Source organism: Pituophis catenifer, unplaced genomic scaffold (genome assembly GCF_029215685.1).
Source record: "Pituophis catenifer annectens isolate HBS135680 unplaced genomic scaffold, rPitCat1.0.hap2 SCAF_3, whole genome shotgun sequence".
NCBI lineage: Eukaryota > Metazoa > Chordata > Lepidosauria > Squamata > Colubridae > Pituophis > Pituophis catenifer.
This window is the reverse complement of record NW_027256883.1, coordinates 155,398,606-155,422,784: the sequence shown is the minus strand read 5'-3', so window position 1 is coordinate 155,422,784 and position 24,179 is coordinate 155,398,606. Positions and strand designations below refer to the sequence as shown.

General features: G+C 37.3%; 1 protein-coding gene across 1 annotated transcript in view; it reads right to left on the bottom strand.

Moving 5' to 3' along the window:
- Window positions 1–24,179, bottom strand: part of BEND5 (BEN domain containing 5) — an 840,737-nt gene that overhangs the window by 193,711 nt on the left and 622,847 nt on the right. The window contains exon 8 of the mRNA XM_070939557.1: window positions 3,643–3,757. Within this exon, the coding sequence (XP_070795658.1) occupies window positions 3,643–3,757 (115 nt within the window). The remainder of the gene's footprint in view (window positions 1–3,642; window positions 3,758–24,179) is intronic.

The window sequence follows — 24,179 nt, the reverse complement described above, 5'->3', positions numbered from 1 at the left end:
TGGATCAGTTTAAGCCTATTTTCATAATCATATGTGGTCCATTGCAAATCAAAGATTGCAATTTCCTTTCAGGGGTTCAGGCCCGAACCAACACAGCTTCCAATGGTCTCAAATTAAATTCCTTTTTTGTCTTTTTGAGCCCTGATCACAATGCATTACAAATTACTATCATGTGTTGTAGTGTAATTGGTTGTTTCTTAAATGGTCAGCTTTCATTCTTTGGGTGTCCAACAGAGTCAGCCTTTTATCACCAATGCGGGCATGTCATTTATCATTATCCAGTTTCAGCAAATGCCACAAAAAATATCAGAACTATTCCTCAACAGTCAATTTTCCTTTTAGAAAAAAACAAAAATTATATTTCATTGCCATAAACAACCATCCTAACATTTTAATAATAACAGATTATCTTGCAAGATTTCTATCAATGAGAAATCCTTATAAAATAATATGCCTTTTGCTCCATTTCTTTGAGTATTTTGCATGAAGAAATTTTGAGTAATACTCCAAATATTCATGTTCATTATTGTTATTATGTTCAAATGCATATTGTGCATTTGCTCTGAACCAGTTTATTTTTTCTTATGTATTATAAAACTCTCCCTATGTAATACACTGACAAACAGTCAGAGAAATGGACATAGAATTGATAGAATTCTGCTTTTAAGCAAGAATTAGCACTCCCAGGAACCTCCCCAAAGTAATAATTTCATAGCACAGTGATGTCCATTAAGTGTAAGAATAGAATTCAAATTTGCAATGAATGACAAAGTAAATGATGTTCCTATAAATTCTATAACTGCTGGAAACGGTATAACTGGCTTAGTTACGATGTTGCCATGTAATTTAGTGAGGATATTTCTCACACACAAAAATGACAAATCTAGAAAAAATGGAGCTATGAATTGAAATCACGCTGAAACACCATCCTATCTAAGTTCTAAAATTCAGCTCACCAACTTTGACTTTCAAGCAGAGTAAAAGTCAAGTCTGTTTCAAGTTACACCTGATGCTTGAGATTACAGTTTCCCTAGCAAGGTGTATGGAGGTGTTTTATCATTTTCTTTTTCTGGGATATTTTCAGTTTCCCAACCTGGTCTACAGCCCTGGAATTCTCAGGTCACCTCCCATCCAGTATGAATTTGAATCAGGGTTGTGGGGCTTCTAAGCCAAGACAAAGTCAGCAGATGCTGTTACCTGCTGAAAACTGATTTTAAAATCTTCATCATCATCATCATCATCATCATCATCATCATCATCACATTCAACAATGAAACCTTGCTGTGAATTATTTAATAGCCATGGCATACTCACATTATCAAGATTGTAATATCCCTCTTGCAATAATAGGCAGTGTGTTGTATTATATTCATTTTAAGTTATTAATTACATTTTTGTACATGATAAGGTAGAAATCAAACTAATACTTTCCCATTAGCAGTCCATTTAGTTCAGAATGGCAGAACTTCCAGAATCTAATAAAAAAGCCAAAATTATGGGGTGCTATTGGTCCAATAATTAAGTAAGTGATTCTTTCTGCAATACCTAACCTCCCCAAAGTCATTGATGACATTAGGCCGGATATGTTTGATACATTTTGGGCTTCCCTAAATTTTTTGCCGTTCCCTAAAAATTAATATAATCCTGAATGAAAAGCAAGAGACAGAGAGATAGCAAGAGGTCTAAAGAAAATTGCTTCTCTACCTTTACAAATATTGATACATTATTTTTCATTATTTCTGTTCTGTTCTGTTCTGTTCAAATAATAGACCCATCTCAGAGACATTTGACTATATAAAGATCAGAAATAAGATACTGACCAATTAGCTGAAAGTCAATCTTACCTCTTCTTCAAAACCTTATATCGGCCTTATATAAACCTCATGCTATTTCAAAATGAGAGTCTGTGACTGAAACAAATAATGTTCCTTTCACATTTAACGGTAATTTGTACAGACGTTTCTAGCCTAGCTGTTAAATATGATGTATAAGTGTGATCTGGATGGCTTCAAAACAGACTTCCCAAAGTATTCTCAAACAAGCTTCCTCAGTGATGTGCCACTAAACTGGACAAAAGTATCAAAATTCAGCTTATTTATTTATTCATGGCTAGGATTAAGAAAAATGAAGGAATGCTTATCCAATTTGTAAATAACATCAAGGTAAATGGGATAGCTCATGTGCTACAATAAATGGGCTTGGTCCACATCAGAATGATGGAAAAAAATACTCATGCTTTCTGAGAGATACTATGGGGTTTTTTTCCCCCCTGAATATCTGAAGCTATTCCTTGTACTCTTAGACCATTGAATCAGGGGTGAAATGCTCCCAGTTCGGACCGGATCGCCCAATCCAGTAGTGATGGCGGCAGGTGGTTCGGAGAACCGGTAGCAAAAATCCCTGCTGCCCCCCCCCCCCACCATGCCCAGCTGAGCCACATGATCATCAGAGGCTTTTTTTTTTTACTTTTAAAAGCATTTTTTCTACAACCTCTTCCGATGAAAAAATGCTTTTAAAAGTAAAAAAAAAGCCTCTGAGGATCGTGCGACTCAGCTGGGATCGTCAGAGGTTTTTCAAAGCATTTTTTTCTGCAACCTCTTGGCCAAAGCGGTGGCAAAAAAAATGCTTTGAAAAGTCTCTGATCATCCCAGCTGAGTTGCCTGATCGTCAGAGAGGCATTTTTTAAAAAGCCTCTCTGACGATCTCAGCTGAGTTGCCTGATCGTCAGAGACTTTTCAAAGCATTAGAAAAAATGTTTTGAAAAGTTAAAAAAAAAAGTTGGCCATACCCACCCAGTCACATTACACTATCCCCACCAAGCCACGCCCACAGAACTGGTAGTAACAGATTTTACATTTCACCCCTGCATTGAATACTGGAGTAACAAACTTTATTTATGTATTTATTTATTAAGAAAACTTATATAGTCATCCAAGTCACTCATAGTGAGCCCAGATGGCTTACAAAATAAAACTCCAAATACAAAACACAATAAATCTTCATAAACACACACACACACACACACGCCCACCAATAACAATCATAAAAACCCTTTGATGTGCAGTATATCACTCCAAGGTTCTCAGGCTCTCTGGCAAAACCATATCTGCAGAGCATTTTGAAAGAATATCAAGGTAGATAAACCAGTCTTATTTTGGTTGGGTTCGTCAGCCAGAAAGTTGACACAGTGTGTCAACTGTGGCAAGAAAGTTCTGAAAATGAGGTTAAACTCACTTAACAAATGTCTCACTTAACAACAGAAATTTTGGGCTTAATTGTGGTTGTAAGTCGAGGACTAGCTGTACTGTGTAGCTGAAATTCTCTTTACTCAGCTGCTGCCTTGTTTAGATTTAACATTGTTTGGCTGAAGATGTTCTCTGCAATATCTAGACTCTCATAGCTGAAGTTGTTTAAGATCTGCAGATGATGAAGACAATGTGAAGAAATCATGACTAAGTTTTAAAGGTTTTATATTCAAAATATGCAAACATAACTTAATTGGTTAGCTTTATAGACTTGATCTGGTATTTTCTTATCTCAGTCTTTTAAAATTCTCTTTTCCTGTTTTCTGGCCCTGCAAATAATTGTTCTAGAAGTTAACTAACTCAAGTATATCACTCATCCTATACTGCATAATCATACCTGTAATTGCCAAGATAAACTCCATCTGGATTAAGCATAGGAGCGATCTTGAAGACCAAATGATCCCGTAGTACTTTGGCAATTGGATGTGGGCTCACAAGAAAATCAATGATACCTAGGGGGAAAAGTATATTATTATTTTTTTATAAACGCAAAAATAATGTATGTTTTTCAAATTATATTGAATTCCATTGTAATAGTTTACTAGATATCATAAAACCAAAAGGGCAATTTCCAATTATTTTTAATAAAGATGTGCAAATTGGGTCTAATTCAATTCAAACATCCACATGGATTCAGAAAAATCATTTGGAAAATCAGTCTCTTAATTCAGATGTCTGAATCAATTTAGGCTAAATTTCCGAATTGAACCTGATTGGATTTAGATTGATTCAGACCATTAAAACTCAGGTGCACATATACATGGTGTCTGAATCCACTTGGAAACATTCAGTTCAATGAACTAATCTGTCAAACTGATTCAGTACCACAGATAGATAAAAAGGTTATGCCTGCACAATGTTTATACCAATTAAATATAAAACATATTTTCCATACACTTTAACAGTTCATTTCTTACCACTGATGCAAAGTAAGTAGTACTTGGTGACGTTAAGTTTTTCACCACTAAAGTTCTTCTCCATGTCAAAGAGGTGACAAGATGTATTATTATGGGTGGATTTATCTATCAACCTATCAGGTTATATCATATCACAGCACCCAGCAAAGTTGCCTCGGTCTCCTTTCAACTTCAATTTGATTATTGAAACAGTGGTGCCTTCTACTAGACAGCCTCAAGATATTGATGTGGTAGCACTTAATGCTAAATAATTTTTTTTCTTATCTGCTGCTAATTTTATGATTCTTCTTGATAATTATGCAATGTCATTACCAATTTGTATTGGAGCAATACAGTTTTGCTATTATCTGGAAAAAGTCTAATGTGCTACCTTTAGATCTTCTGTATCTGTAAATTTCTGTAAGCAATTTGTACAGACTTTATAAAATATATTTTATAAAACATATTTAAGAAGTATATCATAAAACCCGAATCTAAATATACAGACCAATTTAGTAAATATAATTTCCATTAAAATTTGTGGCAAGATTAATGTTATCAAAATGCATAGTGCAAGATTAATATATATTTTAAGAGGGATTCATATATTTATTTTATTCAAATTTATAAATTAATAAGAATTATTTTTTATAGTAAAGTAAACCTCCTTAAATATTGTTGGCCTAACTGGCTACCTAATATTGAACTTTACTACATTTTCAACCATAAGATTTGGCTTTTATTTTGACATCTAGAGTATATTATTTTGGAATGAGAGCTTCTATGAATATTCTCTTCCTGGGGCCAATTTTTAGATGAAGTGTGTGTAACACCTTTGAAATCTTGGCAAGTTTTCTGCATTTCCTGTCTTGGAAGCTGCCAGGCACATTTGATTATTAATAGATAAGCAGTTATGTTTTGATGTTTTGATCCTGAATCACATGAGAAATTTATGTAATGAATTTGAAAATAGCAAGAAGGTTATTTTCCCAGAATACTTAAGCTAAGCAAGGGATCAACACTTTTAATCAGTTTTTTTAAAAAAAAACATACTTGCTTTAAAGACTTGGAGAAGTTGTATGTGATTAACCTGCATTATTCCCTTGGCAGTATATACAAATAAAACATACTAATTAAACATTACGGCTGGCAACTCTACCAGTATCCAAAGTACCTGTAATTTTAAGATCCATAAAAGGTGTGTATTCACTTGAATAGAACCCAACAATTCAAAACTATAAGATTTGTTTGTTTGTTTGTTTATCCCATTTATATGGTTATCAGTAGAGAATAAGGAAGATGATCTTGACAGACCAAAGCCAGATCTAGGATCTTCTGAAAGATCTGTTGGAAGAAATGTCCATCTGGGTTCAGTTCCAAGTGTGAAGAAAGACACTGGAAACATGGAGACTGCTTGGAAAGATGGTTTAATGGTGGACAGGATCATGTGGTTTGAGGTCCTGGGCAAAAAGAGCACATGGGTAAGAGAGGGAGAGAGATTTATACCCTCTCTTGGGCTTTGAACTTGCTTCCTGTTCCTGTGGCAAGAAATGATTGGTTGTCAGACTCCCATGCTTGGTTGAATCTTGCTGGGTGATGTAATCTTCCCAGCTGCCATGTGGTGAGATGGGTAGAGGGCTAATCCTATTATGTCCTGAGGGTGAAGGTCTTTTGTGCTGTAGATAAGCAGGCCCAGCCTTTTGTCTTGTAGGCAACCAAAGTATCTGCTGGGGGCAGGGAGCTGGGGCTGAGTTTCTGTCTTAAGATTTCTATTTCTCTTTTAGGGGAAATATTCTGCCTTTTTAATATTTCCTAGAATATTTCATTTTTCTAGGAGAGGGGTGGGTGCTAACTTCCTACAGAGCAGTAGAGTTAGAGTCATCCAAATCCTAGGAGGGAAGCTGTTCCACTAAGAGAGGACTGAGAGGACCATAACATGCACCTTCTGCCAGATCTGGAAAGATGAACTGAAATCACAGTGACAGGCTTAAATACACCAACCAGCACTTTGAATTGAACCTAGAAGTCTACAAGGAGCCAGGGCAGCTATGTAGGAACGATTAAAAAGTACCATGAAAGGTACTACCATATATATCTAAATAGCTGAATTTTGGAATGAAGAATTAGAATATCCAATTTTGGAAAATCAATGAGTCTAGTTGCTAAGAAACATAAAAACACTTATTGTAATTTAAAAATGAACATAATTCATCAAAAATAGTTTGTGCTTATTGGACCTTTTAACAAATTTTGAAAAAGGGAAAAAGGTATTCGATTTTTTTATATATATAATCCTGCCTTGAATCAAGGAGACTATCTCTTCTCTCTGCCATGTAGCTCATAAATGTGCACTGTGTCTGCAGCTTTCTTTTTCCCAAATTTATATCAGAAGTTTCATGAGTCAATACAACGATGTAATCTCATAGATGCTACCTGGACTATTTTGAAGACCAGTAGAAGGCAACATTTATGCAGAAGTTGAACTTGTCTATTAAATTTACATCCCTCAATAAACATATTGATAGATTTTGGAATTATATTGAATATAAGTTTGAATATGATTAACCTGATATACACTTCTGGAAGAAAAAATAAAGGAAGATCCATTACATTACTAATTTAAAATCAGAGTGAAAAAGATTAGGGTGCAAAAATCGGTATATCTAAATGGATTCCTTGGAAAGTCTCCCAACCTTCTTTTTTACATATATAACAGACAACAGTTGGAGCTAAATTAATCTGGATTGTATGACAGCATATTCAAAGACCCTTTGGCAGAACTGTAGCACATGGTGGTGAAAAAGATTGAAAGCCTCATTCTTGCAAAGCTGACAAATGTGGACATAATGAGCACAAAATGAGCTATTGCTGTGGCAGAAATAGACAAAACTCCATAACAACTTTTGTGGGCTTGCTGCCTCAGTCATAAACCAGGATGTGGTTTCTTTAATTTTAGCTCAGCATCATATGACATCAGGCATTATGGTTTGTAAATAATAACTTATATCATACTATGCTTATTCAACAAACCATGACTAAATTTGACCTATTACTATTACCTAAAATAAAAACCATCTTGTTGTGTCTCACATGGCTTAACACAAGCCATGTGAGACACAACAAGATGGTTTTTATTTTATTTTACTTTTTTAATTTTTTTGGACAACACACATGGAAAGAACACATCCATGAACACCAACTGGCAGTCAGAAGACATGGTGAAATTTCACAACATATAGACAGATTTAACCATAGTTTCAACTGGGAAAATGTGACAATCCTAGACCAGGCCAAGTCTAAAAATGCCAGGGAATTTCTAAACACTTTGCATTCTGAAAAATCAGCCATCAATAGCAGTGACGGGTTGCCCCCGGTTCGGACCGGTTAGCAAGAACCGGTAGTAAAACTGGTGGGAGGCTCCACCCACCGACCCGGACATCATCAGGAAGTTTCTGCACATGCGCAGAGGCACGCACTTGAGTAAAGCAAGCGTGCGCACGCGGTCCCGTTGCGAACCGGTGATAAAGGTAAGTAGAACCCACCCCTGATCAATAGACATTAACAACATCTATAGACTATGCAAAAGAGACAATCAACCAGCCCAAAAGAGAACAAAGAGCACCTCTCCATCAGCACCCAGATCAACGTAGATTAACTCCAAGGTTCACTTCAGACCAACAATCAAGTAAACAATACCCCAATCTAGAAACTGCCAGAGTCATCAGTAAACAGTCCAACCAAAGAATCTCTAAAAACCACCCTCACCCACATAGACAGGCAAGTCACCAGAATATAAACTGACAGTAAACAGCATTCCTTACGAGCACTGATGATGTTACCTAGTTAGGATAATGAAATGTCTACAAGAAAACAAGCAAGCTCAAAGAGCACCAAGGACCCCTCATTTCAACCCTGAGCTACAAATATTCTCCTTTATTAAAATTCTTACATAAATTTACTTCCAATCTGTGTTAAGAACTATAGCCACATTTTTTTCTTCTGTGTCTGATTCTCAGAGTCTGCCTGGACAAGTCCTTGCAGTTTTCTTGGCAAGGTTTTTCAGAAAAGATTTGTCATTGCCTCCTTCTAGGAGTAAGAGAAAGTAAGTGGCCCAAGATCACTGCTGATGGGTCAGCCTAGAAGGCAAAACTAGAACTCATAGTGTCCTAGTTTCTAGTCTGGTGTCTTAACCATTATGCCAAACTGGTTCATTATGAGGTACACTCTCCTAATGAGACGTAGTGGCACAGTGGTTAGAGTGCAGTACTGCAGGCTACTTCTGCTGACTGCCAGCTGCCTGCAATTTGGCAGTTCAAATCTCAGCAGGCTCAAGGTTGACTCAGCCTTCCATCCTTCCAAGGTGGGTAAAATGAGGACCCCGATTGTTGGGGGCCATATGCTGACTCTGTAACCCACTTAGAGAGGGCTGTAAAAGCACTGTGAAGTGATATATAAGTCTAAGTGGTATTGCTATATTATTTTTACTGCAGATTTTTTTCCCTAACTTTCCTCTTTTGGTAATAACAATGTTTATGACTGTTTCTCAAAACAAAAAAATAGAATTCTCAAAAAGTCTTTATTTTACAATAGCCTCATAATTAGTATAGGCAGACGTCAAACTCACCAGGTCTATTGTTTTGTTTTTCACTAGGACCCTATCATTCAAACAGAGAATAAGAAAAACCACTCCACTGAAAAAACTGATGCACCAAAATAGGCAGTAAATTGGAAATGATGGATTTTGAATGACCTGCACATGCTTAGAGTTCATATCCTATATGAACAAGAACAGTTTTTCCCTGAACGCCATCACTCTGCTAAACAAATAATTCCCTCAACACTGTCAAACTAGTTACTAAGTCTGCATTACTATTAATCTCTCATTATCACCCATCTCCTCCCACTTATGACTATAACTTTGTTGCTGGTATCCTTAAGATTTATATTGGCTGTTTCCCTATGACTATCATTAAGTGTTGTACCTTATGATTCTTGACAAATGTATCTTTTCTTTTATGTACACTGAGAGCGAATGCACCAAGACAAATTCCAAATTAGTCCAGCCTGATTTTAACCTATTTTGAAATACATTATTTTTTAAAAAAATTATAAAATATTGACCTCAATTAGAACCATCTTGATATATTAACATATCCACTGAAATCAGTAGGGTTAAATTAATACAGCATCTAACGCATACAAACTGTGCAACCAAGGGCCAAAAGCTATAGGATAAAATATTTCAAAATAAAAAGGAAATCAATTGTAAGAACTGGGAGAAATAGAAATGTTGATTATAATGACTTTTTAAAAAGAAAAAGAGGTAATGCAATAGCTTTTCCTGAAGATATCATCTTAAAATAAACATCAAGAGTCAATTATCAATTCTAAACCAAGAAAGAAGACTACCATTCAATCTATATTGTATGTGCATACTTCGCATAAAATCAGCCAATCAGTAGAATTATTTTAATGTTTTTTTGTCGAGCAAAGATACTGACCTACCAACAAGTAAGACATACAATATGGATATTTTTGCATGTGTAAAAGCTAGAGAAAGTTGTTGTTTATGTTCCTAAATCAGTGCAAACTAAAATTTACATCTTCCGCAATCAGCAAGAAGCATATCTTGAATTTCATTAGACCTAGGTTAAATATTTGGTGGAAGCCAAGTCCAATTAATATAATTTGCCTGAAGGCAGATAGTGTGATAAAACAGTTGCCTTAATTTTTTTAGTTGGTCCTTGTATTAAAATAACAGTTGCTAGTAAACAGGAAGACTAATGATGCCAGTTGATGTTATTAGTGGCTAATAATTGCTTAATTTGTCCACTAATTGACCTATGCCACTATAGGAGCATTGGACCATGTCTCTGAGTTGGAAGAAAATAAGACCAGTATAATGTTACTTCTGAGAGTGACTTCTGGAAATAGAACTACTTGTTGCAATATATTTCTCTTTCACAGATGAGCAGATTAATTGGCCTGCCAATTAGTATGCTATTAAAGAAAATAACTATGTTCCCATTATTCCTCTGCCCTGGGTTAAACTGAATGAACCAGTTGACTCAATGTGAATAATCTATTTGGGGGAAGAGAAAGAAGGAAGGAAGGAAGGAAGGAAGGAAGGAAGGAAGGAAGGAAGGAAGGAAAGAAGGAAGGAAGGAAGGAAGGAAGGAAGGAAGGAAGGAAGGAAGGAAGGACGGACATGTGCTCATGACTACATACCAGTGCCTCAGAATAGCATATAGTTCTGGATACAGACTTTCTGATACTGGGCCAACCACAGAATAAGGATTAAGACAGCTGCTTCAATCACAAATGTTAGCATCCAAATGCATGGGAGAAACCCTAACATTCTACTTGGCCAAGTAAAGATCTTTGGCCAGGGTCACACTGGCATTAAAAACTGTCTATACGCAACTGTTTCAGTGGTGAGTTGCCTCCGGTTCAGACTGGTTCGCAAGAACCAGTAGTAAAACCAGTGGGAGGCTCCACCCACTGCCCCGCATGCTGTCATAGGCGATCTAGGCATCTGCACATGCGCAGAAGCTTTGCGCGCACCCGAGCAAAGGGAGGGCACGTGCATGATCCCGTTGCAAACCGGTAGTAAAGGTAAGTAGAACCCATCCCTGAACTGTTTCCTATTCTCATCTCTGTATACAAATATATTTTTGTACATAGAAGGGTCCTCTTTTGGACTGAATTTAAAAAATGCACACATCAAAGGTGTCAGTGTAACATAAAGAATTTAAACTTTGATCAAAATTAGAATAAGGTAATGACAGTTGAGAAAAGAAAATAAGAGCTAATTTGGCCTATAATGGTTAAGGCACTGGGCTAGAAACCAAAAGACTGTAAATTCTAGTTCTGCCTTAAGCATGAAAACTGGCTGGGTAACTTTCCGGCCAATCACTCTCTCTCTCAGCCCAGCCCACCTCACAGGGTTGTTGTTATGGGGACAATAGGAGGAAGGAGTATGAGTTATCTTTGCTACTTAGAATTTTATATATATAAATAATGAACTTGGAAAAGAAGAAAAGAAAGGAGAAGAGAAGAGAAGAAAGAAAGAAAGAAAGAAAGGAAGGAAGGAAGGAAGGAAGGAAGGAAGGAAGGAAGGAAGGAAGGAAGGAAGGAAGGAAGGAAGGAAGGAAGGAAAGTTATCTCTATGTGCCTAGGTTCAGGCAGGATCTATTATAGAAAAGTATAAACTTAAATATAACTTATTATTTTGTGCCTATAAATAATTCTTTCTCTAGAGGACAGATATTGAAAATGGTTCTTATCTTTGTAGTAGAAAACAACAATATAAATGATAAAGAAGACAAATAGCTGACCATTTTAACAAGTTTATGTTTAATAAACTGTTTTGTTAGCTACCAGAGGTAATGAAGATTTTAAAACTAGTCTTATGTTTAGCCCAGAGATGGGTTTCACATAATTTTATCGCCGGTTCACCGCACACTGAAAATGTGAGCATGCACGCCTGATATGACAAAGAAGAAATGGATATTGTTAGATGACGGCAAAATGAATACTCTTCAATTATTCAGATTGAATTTGTATCACATATATTGCCATAGTTGCTATTGTTTATTCAGACAATAGTTCGGTATGAATTGTTGCTATTTTCTTTCCTTACACGCATTTCAAGTTTGTCCTTGCTGTTTATTTATACCACTAAAACAATGGAGGGGCTGGCTAAGTGGCTTTCTTCTAGTTATCCTTTGTTTGTTCTTCCTTGATCTCTGCACAAGTCTCTCTCAATCTGCTCATGTCAAACTTCTCTGATTTTTCTATTCTCTTCCCAGTGTGAATGTCTCTTTGTAATGCCTACACAGCCTCTCTTTCTAGTTTCCCTCCAAGCCTTCTGCATAACCTTCCATAAATGTTTCCCCGTTGCATTTAAACTGTGAGTTGTGTGGAATTGCTTTTGTTCTCCTATTTACGCTTTAACTATCATTTCTTTAGTCTTTTGTCTTCCTCCCATGTACATTTCCCAAAGCAGAGTCCACAAGCTTATTTCCTATAAAGCACCATAGAAACTGGCAAGCCTACTACTAATTAAATATTCAATGTGTGCAGATTTATTCCTGAGAGTTGTATGAATTTTCAGCTATGAAATGGTTTACTTTCACCTTAATTATTTGAAAAGCACACTTTTGTACTGAAGACAAATATATATGCATAATGCCAGGATTAAACACATTTCACCCAAACAATCTTTTTTTTTTCAAATGCAAATAAGCAAAGGGCTGTCCACTCAAATTACTCAATAAAGCTCTTTGCTGAAGTATTGCTGGTACTCATTCAAAACGAATGTTGATAAATGAGCCGTGTTGCCTTGTATAATGGATATTGACAAGTTCAAGCGTTAGGCTATCATGGGAATTTTCTCTTGAAAGGATGATTACCTAAAAGAATCCATAATGAACAGACAATATGGATGCTGACACTGCTTATTTCTGGGTTGGGGGGGAGGGGGGAAGCTGCCATCAACATTGTATTTGAAATTATAGTTGAAACAATAGAGGAGAATAAAAAAATTCAGGAGGAGAATTTATAAAAGCAGGTGGAACAGAAGCTGAAATTCAATGTCAGTGATTAATGTATAATTCTATAATGTCTATTCAGAAATATGTCTTACTGAGTTCACTCCAACCTTAAGTATATTATGCATGGCAATCAAATAATCTTTCAGAAAGTTTCTTTACTTATCAAAGAAAGCACTATTCTTTAACACTGCGAATGATGTATTGTATTACACTCCTTCGGCTAGCAGGTTGTAGGAACAGGTATTTACTTTTGGACTGCCATTTCCTAGAGAAGGCGCTATTGCTTCAGTCTTTTTTAATTCCCATGTATATAAGTTGAATTCTGCAAGAGTATGAATATTCATGGACTGGAATAGATCAGCCAATGGGAGACATGGTAACAAGGTCAGCCAAAGGGGCTCGTTTTGGAGACAGAAACTTAAGCTAGAAGTCTGAGTGTGGCTAAGCTCTCTGTGCTCAGATCTAAAATGAAACTAGCCTGAACTTGTCTGCTCTGCTGAAATGAAACTGTTCTCTTCTGCCTTGTGTTCTGCCTGTAACTTCTACCACGTTGGAAGAATCAACTATTGGTATTGTAAATGCTTCATCTGTTATTATGTATATAAAGAAGTTAATGAATCCAGCTGAATCAGTTATCTGTGTGTGCTTCTGGATTTGATTTTTGCAAGAAACTCTGATAAATTCCATGGGTGAAATGAATGGGGCATTCCTTAACCTTCCCCCTTCTGAATATGTTCAACCAACTTGGTGTCCTTTAGAATTCCCCACCAGCATGGGGATTGATGTGCAAGATATCCAGTCAGGGATAGATTATGCTAATTATGAAGAAAAAAGCTTTAAGCATGAATAAAAATACTTCCGGAGAAATGAAGATCTACTAGAAAAAGAGGAAAAGTGTGAATTCAAGCCCTTCAGAAACTCCAAGACACATCGAAGAGTTTCTTCACTGCGTTCTGATTTTCTGATGCCATGGAACGTGTTTGTGTGTGAAAGCAGAAAAACAAAGACCTACATAGTTTGCCTGATTGTAACACAAATGCCTTGTGCTTTAAGTGTACAAACACAGATGGATCCAAATACCTTGAAATCATAGGAAAGGCCAACAATTCATGTAATCAGTTCATAAAATAAATTGGAATCAATTAGGAATACATGCACATTCATTTTAAAAAGTTATTGTCTTTAGTACAAGTATTTCAAGTACGTAATTGAGACTCTGTTTAATAAACATTCTCCCTTCTCTATTAAGGAGGACTGAATCTCTCTTTTAACAATAGTATGTTTGTACACATATGAGAACTAATTATTTTGGTTTAATGGAAAGTTGGGATTATTTCAATTTCTTTATTTACTAAGGCTTATGTGACAATAAGTTCCCACAGGCTCTAAGCAGCTTACAAAATTCCACAACATAGGTTTAAAAATATTTTGTTATAGAAAACATTTAACCAAAGAACTATGACAGTGGTGCCTTTGAAGGTAAACAAAACTTTACTTCCCCAGATCCAGATTTTTACAGCTTTTCAGAAGCCAAACAAGGTAGTAGAGAGCCATATACATGTATAGGGTATATTTGTAAATACATGAACAGTTCCATAAAAGGAGTCCATAACTGAAAAGCTTACTCCCAGAGTTGCTGTACGTGACATCATCCCAAAGATGAGACCCTCAGCAAATCCCCTCTTTTTGATCTCACTGAACAAACTTGAATAATGAATAATTAATCAATTAAAATTCATGCCATTAACTGGCTACAATATATACACATACAAACCCATTACACACTTCCTTTCAAGTTAAGTTAAACAACATTATGCAGAGAGCAGAAAAGAAGCAAGAAAATGAAAGAAATTACAGAAATTGCATATCTGCATGAGATATGAAAGAGAAAAGGATTTTGTATTTAAAACTAGATACCTCAGTCACATTCACTATACCTGTCTATGTTTTACTGTCATTAAATACTCCCTTGATTCCACATTCCATATTTTGTTCTTTAAAGTTCTCGTTTCTTTTCTTTTTTTCAGCATATCATCAACTCTGTCCAACTACAGCTTCTTTGTTCTCCCCTCTCTTATCAATACATTCACCCTTCCCTTCAAATCTTGGTTTTTCCATCTAATCTTCATCCAGGACCACTTCGATGTAATTCTGGACATTCACTTTTGTATTTAGTCCACTTTCATTTGGTCCCTTTTGATGAATATGCCTGACTAGCAGCCACATTTATAACTTGATATTTCTTACAGCAGGTAACTTTTACATCATCAGGGGCAGGTGGAAGTCAATCTACCAGAGACCAACATAAGAGAGAAAACTTCTTTTAAGCTGACAGGTAAGAATAAGAAAAGACTTATCTTCCTACAAAAGTAAAGGAGACAGACAAGATAATTACAAATGACAGGATGGATGATAGTCAGTCAAGGGCATATCAAAAAGCAAAGACAGATCATGTGCTTCATGATCTATATTTTACTGATGACTTTTCTTGAACCTAATAAACTTTTCCCAAATATAAATACATAGTGACTAAAGACTTATTATAAAGTATGATGCAAACTAAAAGTTTCCATGAGTAAGTCAGTATTTTTATGTTATTGTTTAAAACAATGTTAAGATGCTTCCACACCCCTCCGTTATCTTCCCCAAAAATATTGCTATGTTATTTCATTAGGAACAGTAATGAATGTATCAAGTATAAAATGTCAGTTGTGAGAAGGACACATATATATAGTTGTAGGGCCTATCAGATGCTTCTTGGCAATGAGCAAGGAAGGATTAGGATTACAGTTCTGCATAAATCAATATTAAAGGGTTGGGTCACAATAGCAATTCTTACACATGCATCTAATGTCATATTCTTTAAATTATTTACTGTCCTGTGAAGCTTTCATTGAGGAAAGACAGTGGACTTTAAAATGCACAAAAATTATGACAAACAGAGGATAAAAATCACTACAGAAGTGGTCCCCAACAGGGGTGGGTTCTAAATTTTTTTACTACCGGTTCTGTGGGCGTGGCTTATTTTGTGGGTGTGGCTTGGAGGTCATGTGACTAGGTGGGCGTAGCTAGTTGGTCAGAGTCATTTCTGGAAGGTCCTCGCACTTATGACCAGTTCTCGCACTTACGACTCGACTCATTTGTTTGCTTTTAACACTGATCAGCTGTCGGACGGCCCTTTGAAGCCCTGCGGCAGGAGTTTAAACAGTTTTTTTTTCCTCTAGTCATCAGCTGGGACTCAGGAGGCAGCAATAGATTGGGGGTGGGACCAAATAAAAGGTAAGAATAACGTGGGTGGGGGGGTGGGGGGTGGAGGACGGGGGGGAAAACCGGTTTGGTGATGTCATATCATCACCGCTACTGGCTCGGCTGAACCGGATCGGGAGGAACCCACCACTGGTCCCCAACCTTTTTGGCACCAGGGATCAATTTCATGGAAGACAATTTTCCCACAGACTGGGGGGGAGGAACGCACAAGGTAGATCCTGTGCATGAGCTGTTCCTCTCACCTGCGACTCACCTCCAGCTGTGCGGCCCAGTTCCTGACAGGCCACGGACCGGTACTGGTCCATGGTCCAGGGGTTGGGGATTCCTGAATTACAATATCATAATGGATTTGTTACTTTACAATTTATAATATGTTTATAATATGTTAAAAATAATGGTATGGGTTTGCTTCCCATTTATTCCAGTATCCATGTAAGCAAATTTAAAATGCTCATTTTAAGAAAATTAGCTAGTGTAAAAGATAGTGTTATTCTAAGGGTCTTTAGAAACATGGTAATTTAAAATTTTATCCTTCATCTTGTTTCAAATAATCACATTCTAACCTCAGGTCTTATTCTGATCAATGTTTGTGAGCTTGTAGAAGGGAAGAACTCAGTAGTTATAAGAAAGTCTCCTAATTTGAGAAATAATAAGACAATTAGCAGGAAACCCAGTGATTGAGAACCTATACAAAAGGAATATGCAGGAGACAAAAGTAAAATTATTGTTCCGTTAAGCAGTTTCTGCCTCACCTCCCCAACAATTCCAGTTCTCTGTGGACTAGATGGCTCTCATTCTTTTCTTCACAGTTTGAGATTATGGATTATATAAATGGCTGTAAAGAAATACGCTGCTTGTAACTTTTAAATAAGAGGAGGTTGACTGGGTTTCTGAATAGTATGTTGAAGGATTCTCCAAAAAGGAGAGTGAGCAAACCATTGATTTCATTTGATTTATATTTATATGTTGTTTCAATTGAGTTAATTAAATAACCTATTACTCTCACCTGTGATATACTGTAAACTATAGGAGAAAGTAGGCAATCCTGTTGCTTCTAGATTTCACCAGTTCTTTTGCTTATCCTCTTAAGAAGTAATTTCGTTGTTTTGGTTGTTTTGTCTTCTTAAATTTTTCTAATGCATAGTAATATACTTAGATAATTTCCACCGTCCAAGTAAAATCTGTTGCTGCCTCTTTTTTTTTTTTTTTTTGGCAGCTACTTAATATTTTTTCATCCTGGAGCAAATAAAAAAGAAATCCTTGGAGGATGGCATGGACTATAGAATATAGGTTTTAATGAATTAGGCAGGATTTATCTGAATTACTCTAAGGATGCTGTGCACAGAATGACAAGTTTGTTCATTATTATTCAAAGTTAGTCCCTCTAGTGATTTTGTGTGCTTCAGACATCAATACATTTTTGCTGGATTATGATGCTCATTTTACCAGAATTAGCGAGTGTTAAAGACAACCAAAATATTAACTTGGTACAAATAAATAAGAATGTGGATTACAGTCTACCTTTATGTGCTATATAATAGGGAAGGGTCACAATCTTGACAAAAGTAATGGCTGCTTGATAGGAGGTAGTTCATGAATTTTGAGCAAAAGGACCAACATGACATTGACACAGCTATAGGAAGAATGTAAATATTGTTCCTATATATAAATATTACATCTCACCTCACCATGAGAATCAACAATGTTCATACAGTGCAAAGACCAATATCAGCACACAATGGTCTTTAAATGTGTTATGACTGCTTCCTATACAATACATCATGGCACACGTGGTTTTGGATACATTTTCATATTACATCTGATGCTTTATCATTAAGTTATGGGTCATTTAGAATCACTAAAGATAGGGCTACAGTATAACCTGTGGATTAGTTTGTTAAATAGATGCTGGTGTTCAGTGAAATATCTTTATTTCATTTTCTTTTATGCATTTCTTTCTCTCACATTTGTTTCTTTAATTTCTTCACAAGGAAAAATGAACTTGGCAACCGTTCTGTGTCACTTTGATTCCCTAGTTTACTTTTTTTCAATGTTCCTTGGATTACTTATTTATTTATTATTTATTTATTTATTTATTACATGTATTTATATACCGCCATTCTCCCGAAGGACTCAGGGCAGCAAACACAAGTTAAGAAACAAGTACAATAAAATCATAATTTAATCCAAATAATTAATTAGTAGTAAATAATAAAGCCCGGAATCAGTCTCAGCCTATTTGTTTGAAAAGCCAAGTCTTCAAGTCCCGACGGAAGGAGCGGAGATCAGGAGCCGTCCGGAGCTCAGTAGGTAATTCATTCCAGAGGGTGGGAGCACCCACAGAGAACGCCCTATCCCTGGGCATAGCAAGGTGAGATTGGCTCGCCGTCGGAACCCTGAGGAGAGCGGCCCTATGTGAGCGAACAGGATGGTGAGAGGCAGGCAGGAGAAGACCATGCAAATATCCCGGACCTAAGTCATGAAGGGCCTTATAGGTGAGGACTAGCACCTTGAAGCGGACCCGGAGAACCACTGATAACCAGTGCAGCTCACACAGGAGGGGTGTTATATGGGAGTAACGAGGGGCTCCCATAACAATCCGTGCAGCTGCATTCTGGATCAGCTGGAGTCACTGGGTGCATCTCAGGGGCAGGCCCATGTAGAGGGAATTGCAGTAATCCAAGCGGGAAGTAACCAGGGCATGAGTGACTGTGCGAAGGTCATCTCGGTCCAGGAAAGGGCGCAACTGGCGCACCAGGCGAACCTGTGCGAAGACCCCCTGGTCACAACCGTTAGATGGTCTTCTAGGGATAACCGAGCATCCAGGAGGACACCCAAGCTGTGAGCCCTATCAACGGGTGCAAGTTTTTCCCCATCTATCAAAAGTGATGGAGCCTCTGAAACCCGAGATGCTGGCATCCACAGTCACTCAGTCTTAGAGGGATTGAGTTTGAGTCTGTTTCTGCCCATCCAGGCTCGTACCTCCTCCAGGCAACGGGACATCACAGAAAGGGCATCTCTGGGGTGGTCTGGGGTGAAGATGTATAATTGGGTATCATCAGCATATTGATGATATTTCCATTTGGTATCCTGTTTTCTATTCACTTGAAATGCAGGCAAGTACACAAGGTACACCTAGACCAAAAAAAAAAAAAAAGCTTTGGATGGTTGAATTCCTGGAGGGTAAGAGTTTTGCTCAACCAAAAGCAGAAGAAAATTTTCCAGCCCCTTCCCCTTCCCCTTCCCCTTCCCCTTCCCCTTCCCCCTTCCTTCCTTCCTTCCTTCCTTCCTTCCTTCCTTCCTTCCTTCCTTCCTTCCTTCTTCCCTCCCTCCCTCCCTCCCTCCCTCCTTCCCTTCCCTTCCCCCTCCTCCTCCTCCTCCTCCTCCTCCTCCTCCTCCTCCTCCTCCTCCTCCTCCTCCTTCTTCTTCCTTTCTTTCCTTCTTTCCTTCTCTCCTTCTTTTAAAAAAAACCCTTGCCTTGAAACAAATGGGAGGAGATATTTTAAAAATGAGAAAGGAAGCAGGTTCCCTGGCAGGGGATGAAGAAGAGAGAACACCTGAAAGAAAGAAATGTTAAAAGTTGTACTGAGACAAGAAACGATCACACAGACTTTGTGAGCTAGTTTCCAGGAAAATGCTTGGCTGAGAGGAACTGTGGAAGGAGTGGAGATGAACTCCTCTGAGGCTAGAGGCAGGGAAAGTTTAATTTGGAACCAAGAAAATCTTCCAAAAATAGAAAGGCTAGTTTGGGCAAAGAGGAGAATTATAGGCAGAATAGGCAGTCTGTTTCCCACTGTAAACTAAGGATTACGGTCTAAAGGTTAAAAGATATGATATCATAAATCCCACGAAGTGAAGAAAAGCTAAGAGGAAATGCTGCTAAAATTTAGTTTGCAGATGTTAGCCAAGTATTGGACATTAGAAGCCAACTAGAGAAGTGAATGAGGAACTTTTATGCTAATCTTCATGGCATTTTAAATTTCAAAATTGTTTGCTAATTGTTTCAATGCCTTTGCCTCAGATTTTGATATCAGAAGTGTATTGTTTTTGTGCAAACTACATTCTGACATGTTGCACTCTAGTAACATATTTGAATTTCATAACACATTCATCTCAATTTTTGTCCAGGCTCCCCATATGGCTATATATACATCATGTGGAAGTAATCAGGAACAAGAGTTTAATTCAAAGATAAAGAGTTGAAGGAATTCAAGGTGAGCTGGACTTAGATCTCTTCTGGGAGTGGAGTGACTCCAAAGTGATTATGTGTTTGACTCTACCCTGGGGCTCAGCCTGGTCATCTCCTACAATATAAGTCAGGGCTGTCAAACTCCTGGCCCGTGGGCCAGATGCATCATGCATTGACCACACCCACATCCGGTTTAGCAAAGGAGGGAAAGGCCCAATATGTCACATGACCTGCCGTGATGACATGAATTTGACACTAGAGGTGAAATCCTACCAGTTCGCCCCGGTTTGGGCAAACTGGTAGTGATAAAAGCTACAGGTTCGACAAACTGGTAGTAAAACAAAGCTACTGGTTGGTCCGAACCAGTATTTCTGACGATCAGCTGTGCCGCACAATTTATATTCGCTAGAAAGCAAGAAATCCTACTTTCTAGCAAATCTAAATAGCGCAGCACAGCTGTTCCCCATCCCTCACTGTTCTACTTACCTTAGAAAGTGTGCTTTTTCTGCACAAAGTGCGTATTTGGCATGCACTGTGCGTGCGTACACGCACACACAGTTTGCATTTGGCTTGCACCATGCATGCACAGGCAGCAAACCAGTAGCATACCATGGAGGATTTCACCACTGTTTGACACTCCTGATATAAGTCAATATAAGTTTATGAGAGATTGAGCTTTGAAATGCTATTTGTGATTTCATCAGCATTATTTCACCCAATTCTAATTGCTTGTACTATTTCAAGCTATTTACTTTTAGTAAAACTCACTTTAAATAATAAAAATATGTTCATTTTCATCTTTCCAGAAGAAGACAAAGGTGCTCTTCTCAAAACTACAAGAGGCAGGAAACAACACTACTTGTTTTAATCTTCCTTGCTCACAATTATTATTATCACCATTACTATTCCATCATCATTACCTTCCTTATTGTCATTATCATCATCATGCCTAGTTCACAGAGGAATAACTTGGTGTGAAACAAGAGGAGCATGGTCAAGGTATCAGAAGAGGAATGGTGGCAGCAGGAAACTACAGAAATAATAATCAGAAATTATGCATGAATCTAAACAGGAAGGTATTGGGGCTCAAGGGCCATGACTAGAAGCTGGAGATCTCTCCTTCCACCATGACCCTTAACTGGCTATCCTCTACAGGTGGTTGATGAAATAAGACTAATTGGGAAATTGAGCATCTTTGACCAAACTAAATGCAAAACCAGTGGGGAATTCCTGGAATCTTGACACTCAGACAAAGCAGCCATCAACAGGTATTTGGAGATAAACAACATTTATACATCATTCAAAAGAGGCATTAAAAAAAGGAAAACAAAAATACAGAACACCTCATCAGCAGCAATCAACACCCAGATAAGAAGAATTAGCACCAAACAAACATTCAAGCAGTATACAATACTCTAATCAAGAGCTACCAACTCAGGCAAACAATCATGCAGGAAACAACACCTAATCAAGAAACTATCAAGGGAAAACGACAATACTAACACTGACAGGGCAAGGTACTATATATAAACAGAGAGCAAATCCCATTCTCCTCTAGCACTGAAGATGTTACCTAGTGTGGTAACAAAACATCTGCACAAAAGCAACCAAGCTCTGAGAGCGTCAAGGATTCCACAGTTAAACCATCTATATTCTTTTCGTTTGAAGTAAGGTTTCCTGGTTATTTAAAGTGAATGTTGGAGTGAGCATTTTCTTGCAAGAAATTTACAAAGCGCTTTTGACTTTGAAACTGAGTTCCAAACACTTCCATAATATTCAAAACAATCTATTTAACACAGAGAGCTGGATATTTCACGCTCACAAAGAGTGTTTTGAATTTGAGACTGTTGGATTTAGAAATTTTTGTAAACTATTAATATTTTGCTATATTCTCATCTTTAGGGGAAGAAGAAAAGAATGAAAGCTGAAAATTTCCCCTTATTTGCTGGAAGCGTATTACATCTCTGAAAAGAATAATTCTGACCTTTACAAATATATTTTAAAAACCACTGAGCACCTATAGTGTGCACGTGAGCATGTATACATTAGTGTGTTCTTGACAATAGCATTTTAACTGTATAGCCAGCTGCTTGACTATTTTTCTTTCTTTTAATGACCCCGTAATCCCTTGCATCGGAGTGGAGTCGGGGCAAATGGAGCTGAGTGTTTACTGGCCGGATGCCCTTCCTGTTGCCAATACAGAATTCGCAGCTGATATTTACTCATTGTGCCCAGAGAGAGAAATATCTGCTGCTGTCTAGGATCGAACTTACAGCCTCCTGATTGTGAGGCGAGAGCTCCACCTCTAGGCCACTGTACCACTCACCCAGCTGCCTGACTATAATAGTGATAAACTACTATAATTAACTAAATGCATTCTAACCAGCCATACATTGCTGAATATTGGATATGTGCATACTAAACTAGGCTTGCCTGCAAGGAATAAAAGCTTTCTAATGCTACTTTTTGTGGTCTTGGCACCTTGGCAGCAAATAAAGAAATAAATCAATACATTGCCGAAATAAGATTGTAAGATTTTTTTATGCAGGGAAATCTTGCGAGATTTTATTCTGAAAGGTTTGGTGTGGAGGGGTTGGATCAGGGGTGGGTTCTATTAATCTTTATTACCAGTTCGCAACGGGAGCGCTCACGGTTCTGTACATGTGCAGAAGCTTCTGCGCATGTGCAGATCGTACCTTATGACATCCGGCTCTGCCCACCCACTGTTTTTACTACCGGTTCTCAAGAACCGGACAGAACCAAGAGCAACCCACCACTGGGTTGGATAATCTTGGGGAGCCAGCAGGTTCCTGATACAGGTCAGGTACAGTGAACTAGATTTAATATGAGAAAGTTTTCATTTTGCTAAACCTTTAAATACATAATTTGTTACCATATTTATATTTCTTAACATTGAACTAAGTTTTATTTTATTTATAAACCACTTTGAGAACTTTAATTGAAAGGCAGAAAAATTGTAGGTTGATATTGGTGGTTAAAGAATTGGGAGAATTTCCAGGCAGGAAAGTATAACTTCTACCATTAATGCCAATTCTTAGGGTGAAATTGAACCTCTAATCTGGACTTCCAGGGTAAAATTATTGTGTTTCACTTCCACAAAGAGAAAGAATGCAAAGTGAGCAGAAAATATTCACTGAGGTCTGATATTAAACATCTGTCAACCAATCATACTGAGAAGACCTGTGGTTCTTCGAGATGAGTCAAGAAATACTCCAGACTAAGGAGTAAGAGAAGTGATTTATTTAACAAAAGGCTCAGAAGGCTTCTATGTTCACAGAACGCTGCCTGCTTTAGAGATCTCTTCACCTGAAATTCAGATGAAGGTCACACATGGAGGTTGCTCTAGCGGAGAGACTTTGCTAGTTGCCATATCAACTGGACTTCTTCATAGAAAAGATGTGCTTCTCACTGTCTAAGCTGCATATTAGAATAAAGCATAGCTGACAATCAGCTATGCCCTTATCAGCAGGATGAGGTTTGCTCTTTTATTTACATGCTACAGTTTGGAGATTAATAAAAATAAAGATTTGGTTGCTTTCCTTTCTTTCTTTCTTTCTTTCTTTCTTTCTTTCTTTCTTTCTTGGCATATTTTTATTGTTAACACAATACAAAACAATGTAAGAAAAAAGAATAAGATGCAACGAAAGAGTAACTACTAAATATACATTTCTTTAAAATGTAATAATAAAATGTTCTAGTAACACATGCTCTCTGTCCCTTTCATTTGTTTCCCCAACTGCTAACTGCAGTTTAAATATTTATGCTTTACAACTGAACATTAATTATTATTGTTGATGTCAGTTTAAGTCCTAGAAATCATATTCCAAATGTCTAAAATCATATTCCAAATGTCTAAAATTGCTGTGTAATGTGTTGAATATAAAGAAGCTTGTCTGAATTTTATTAAACTTCTGTTATAGAGATGCATTATCAACTGTACCATTAC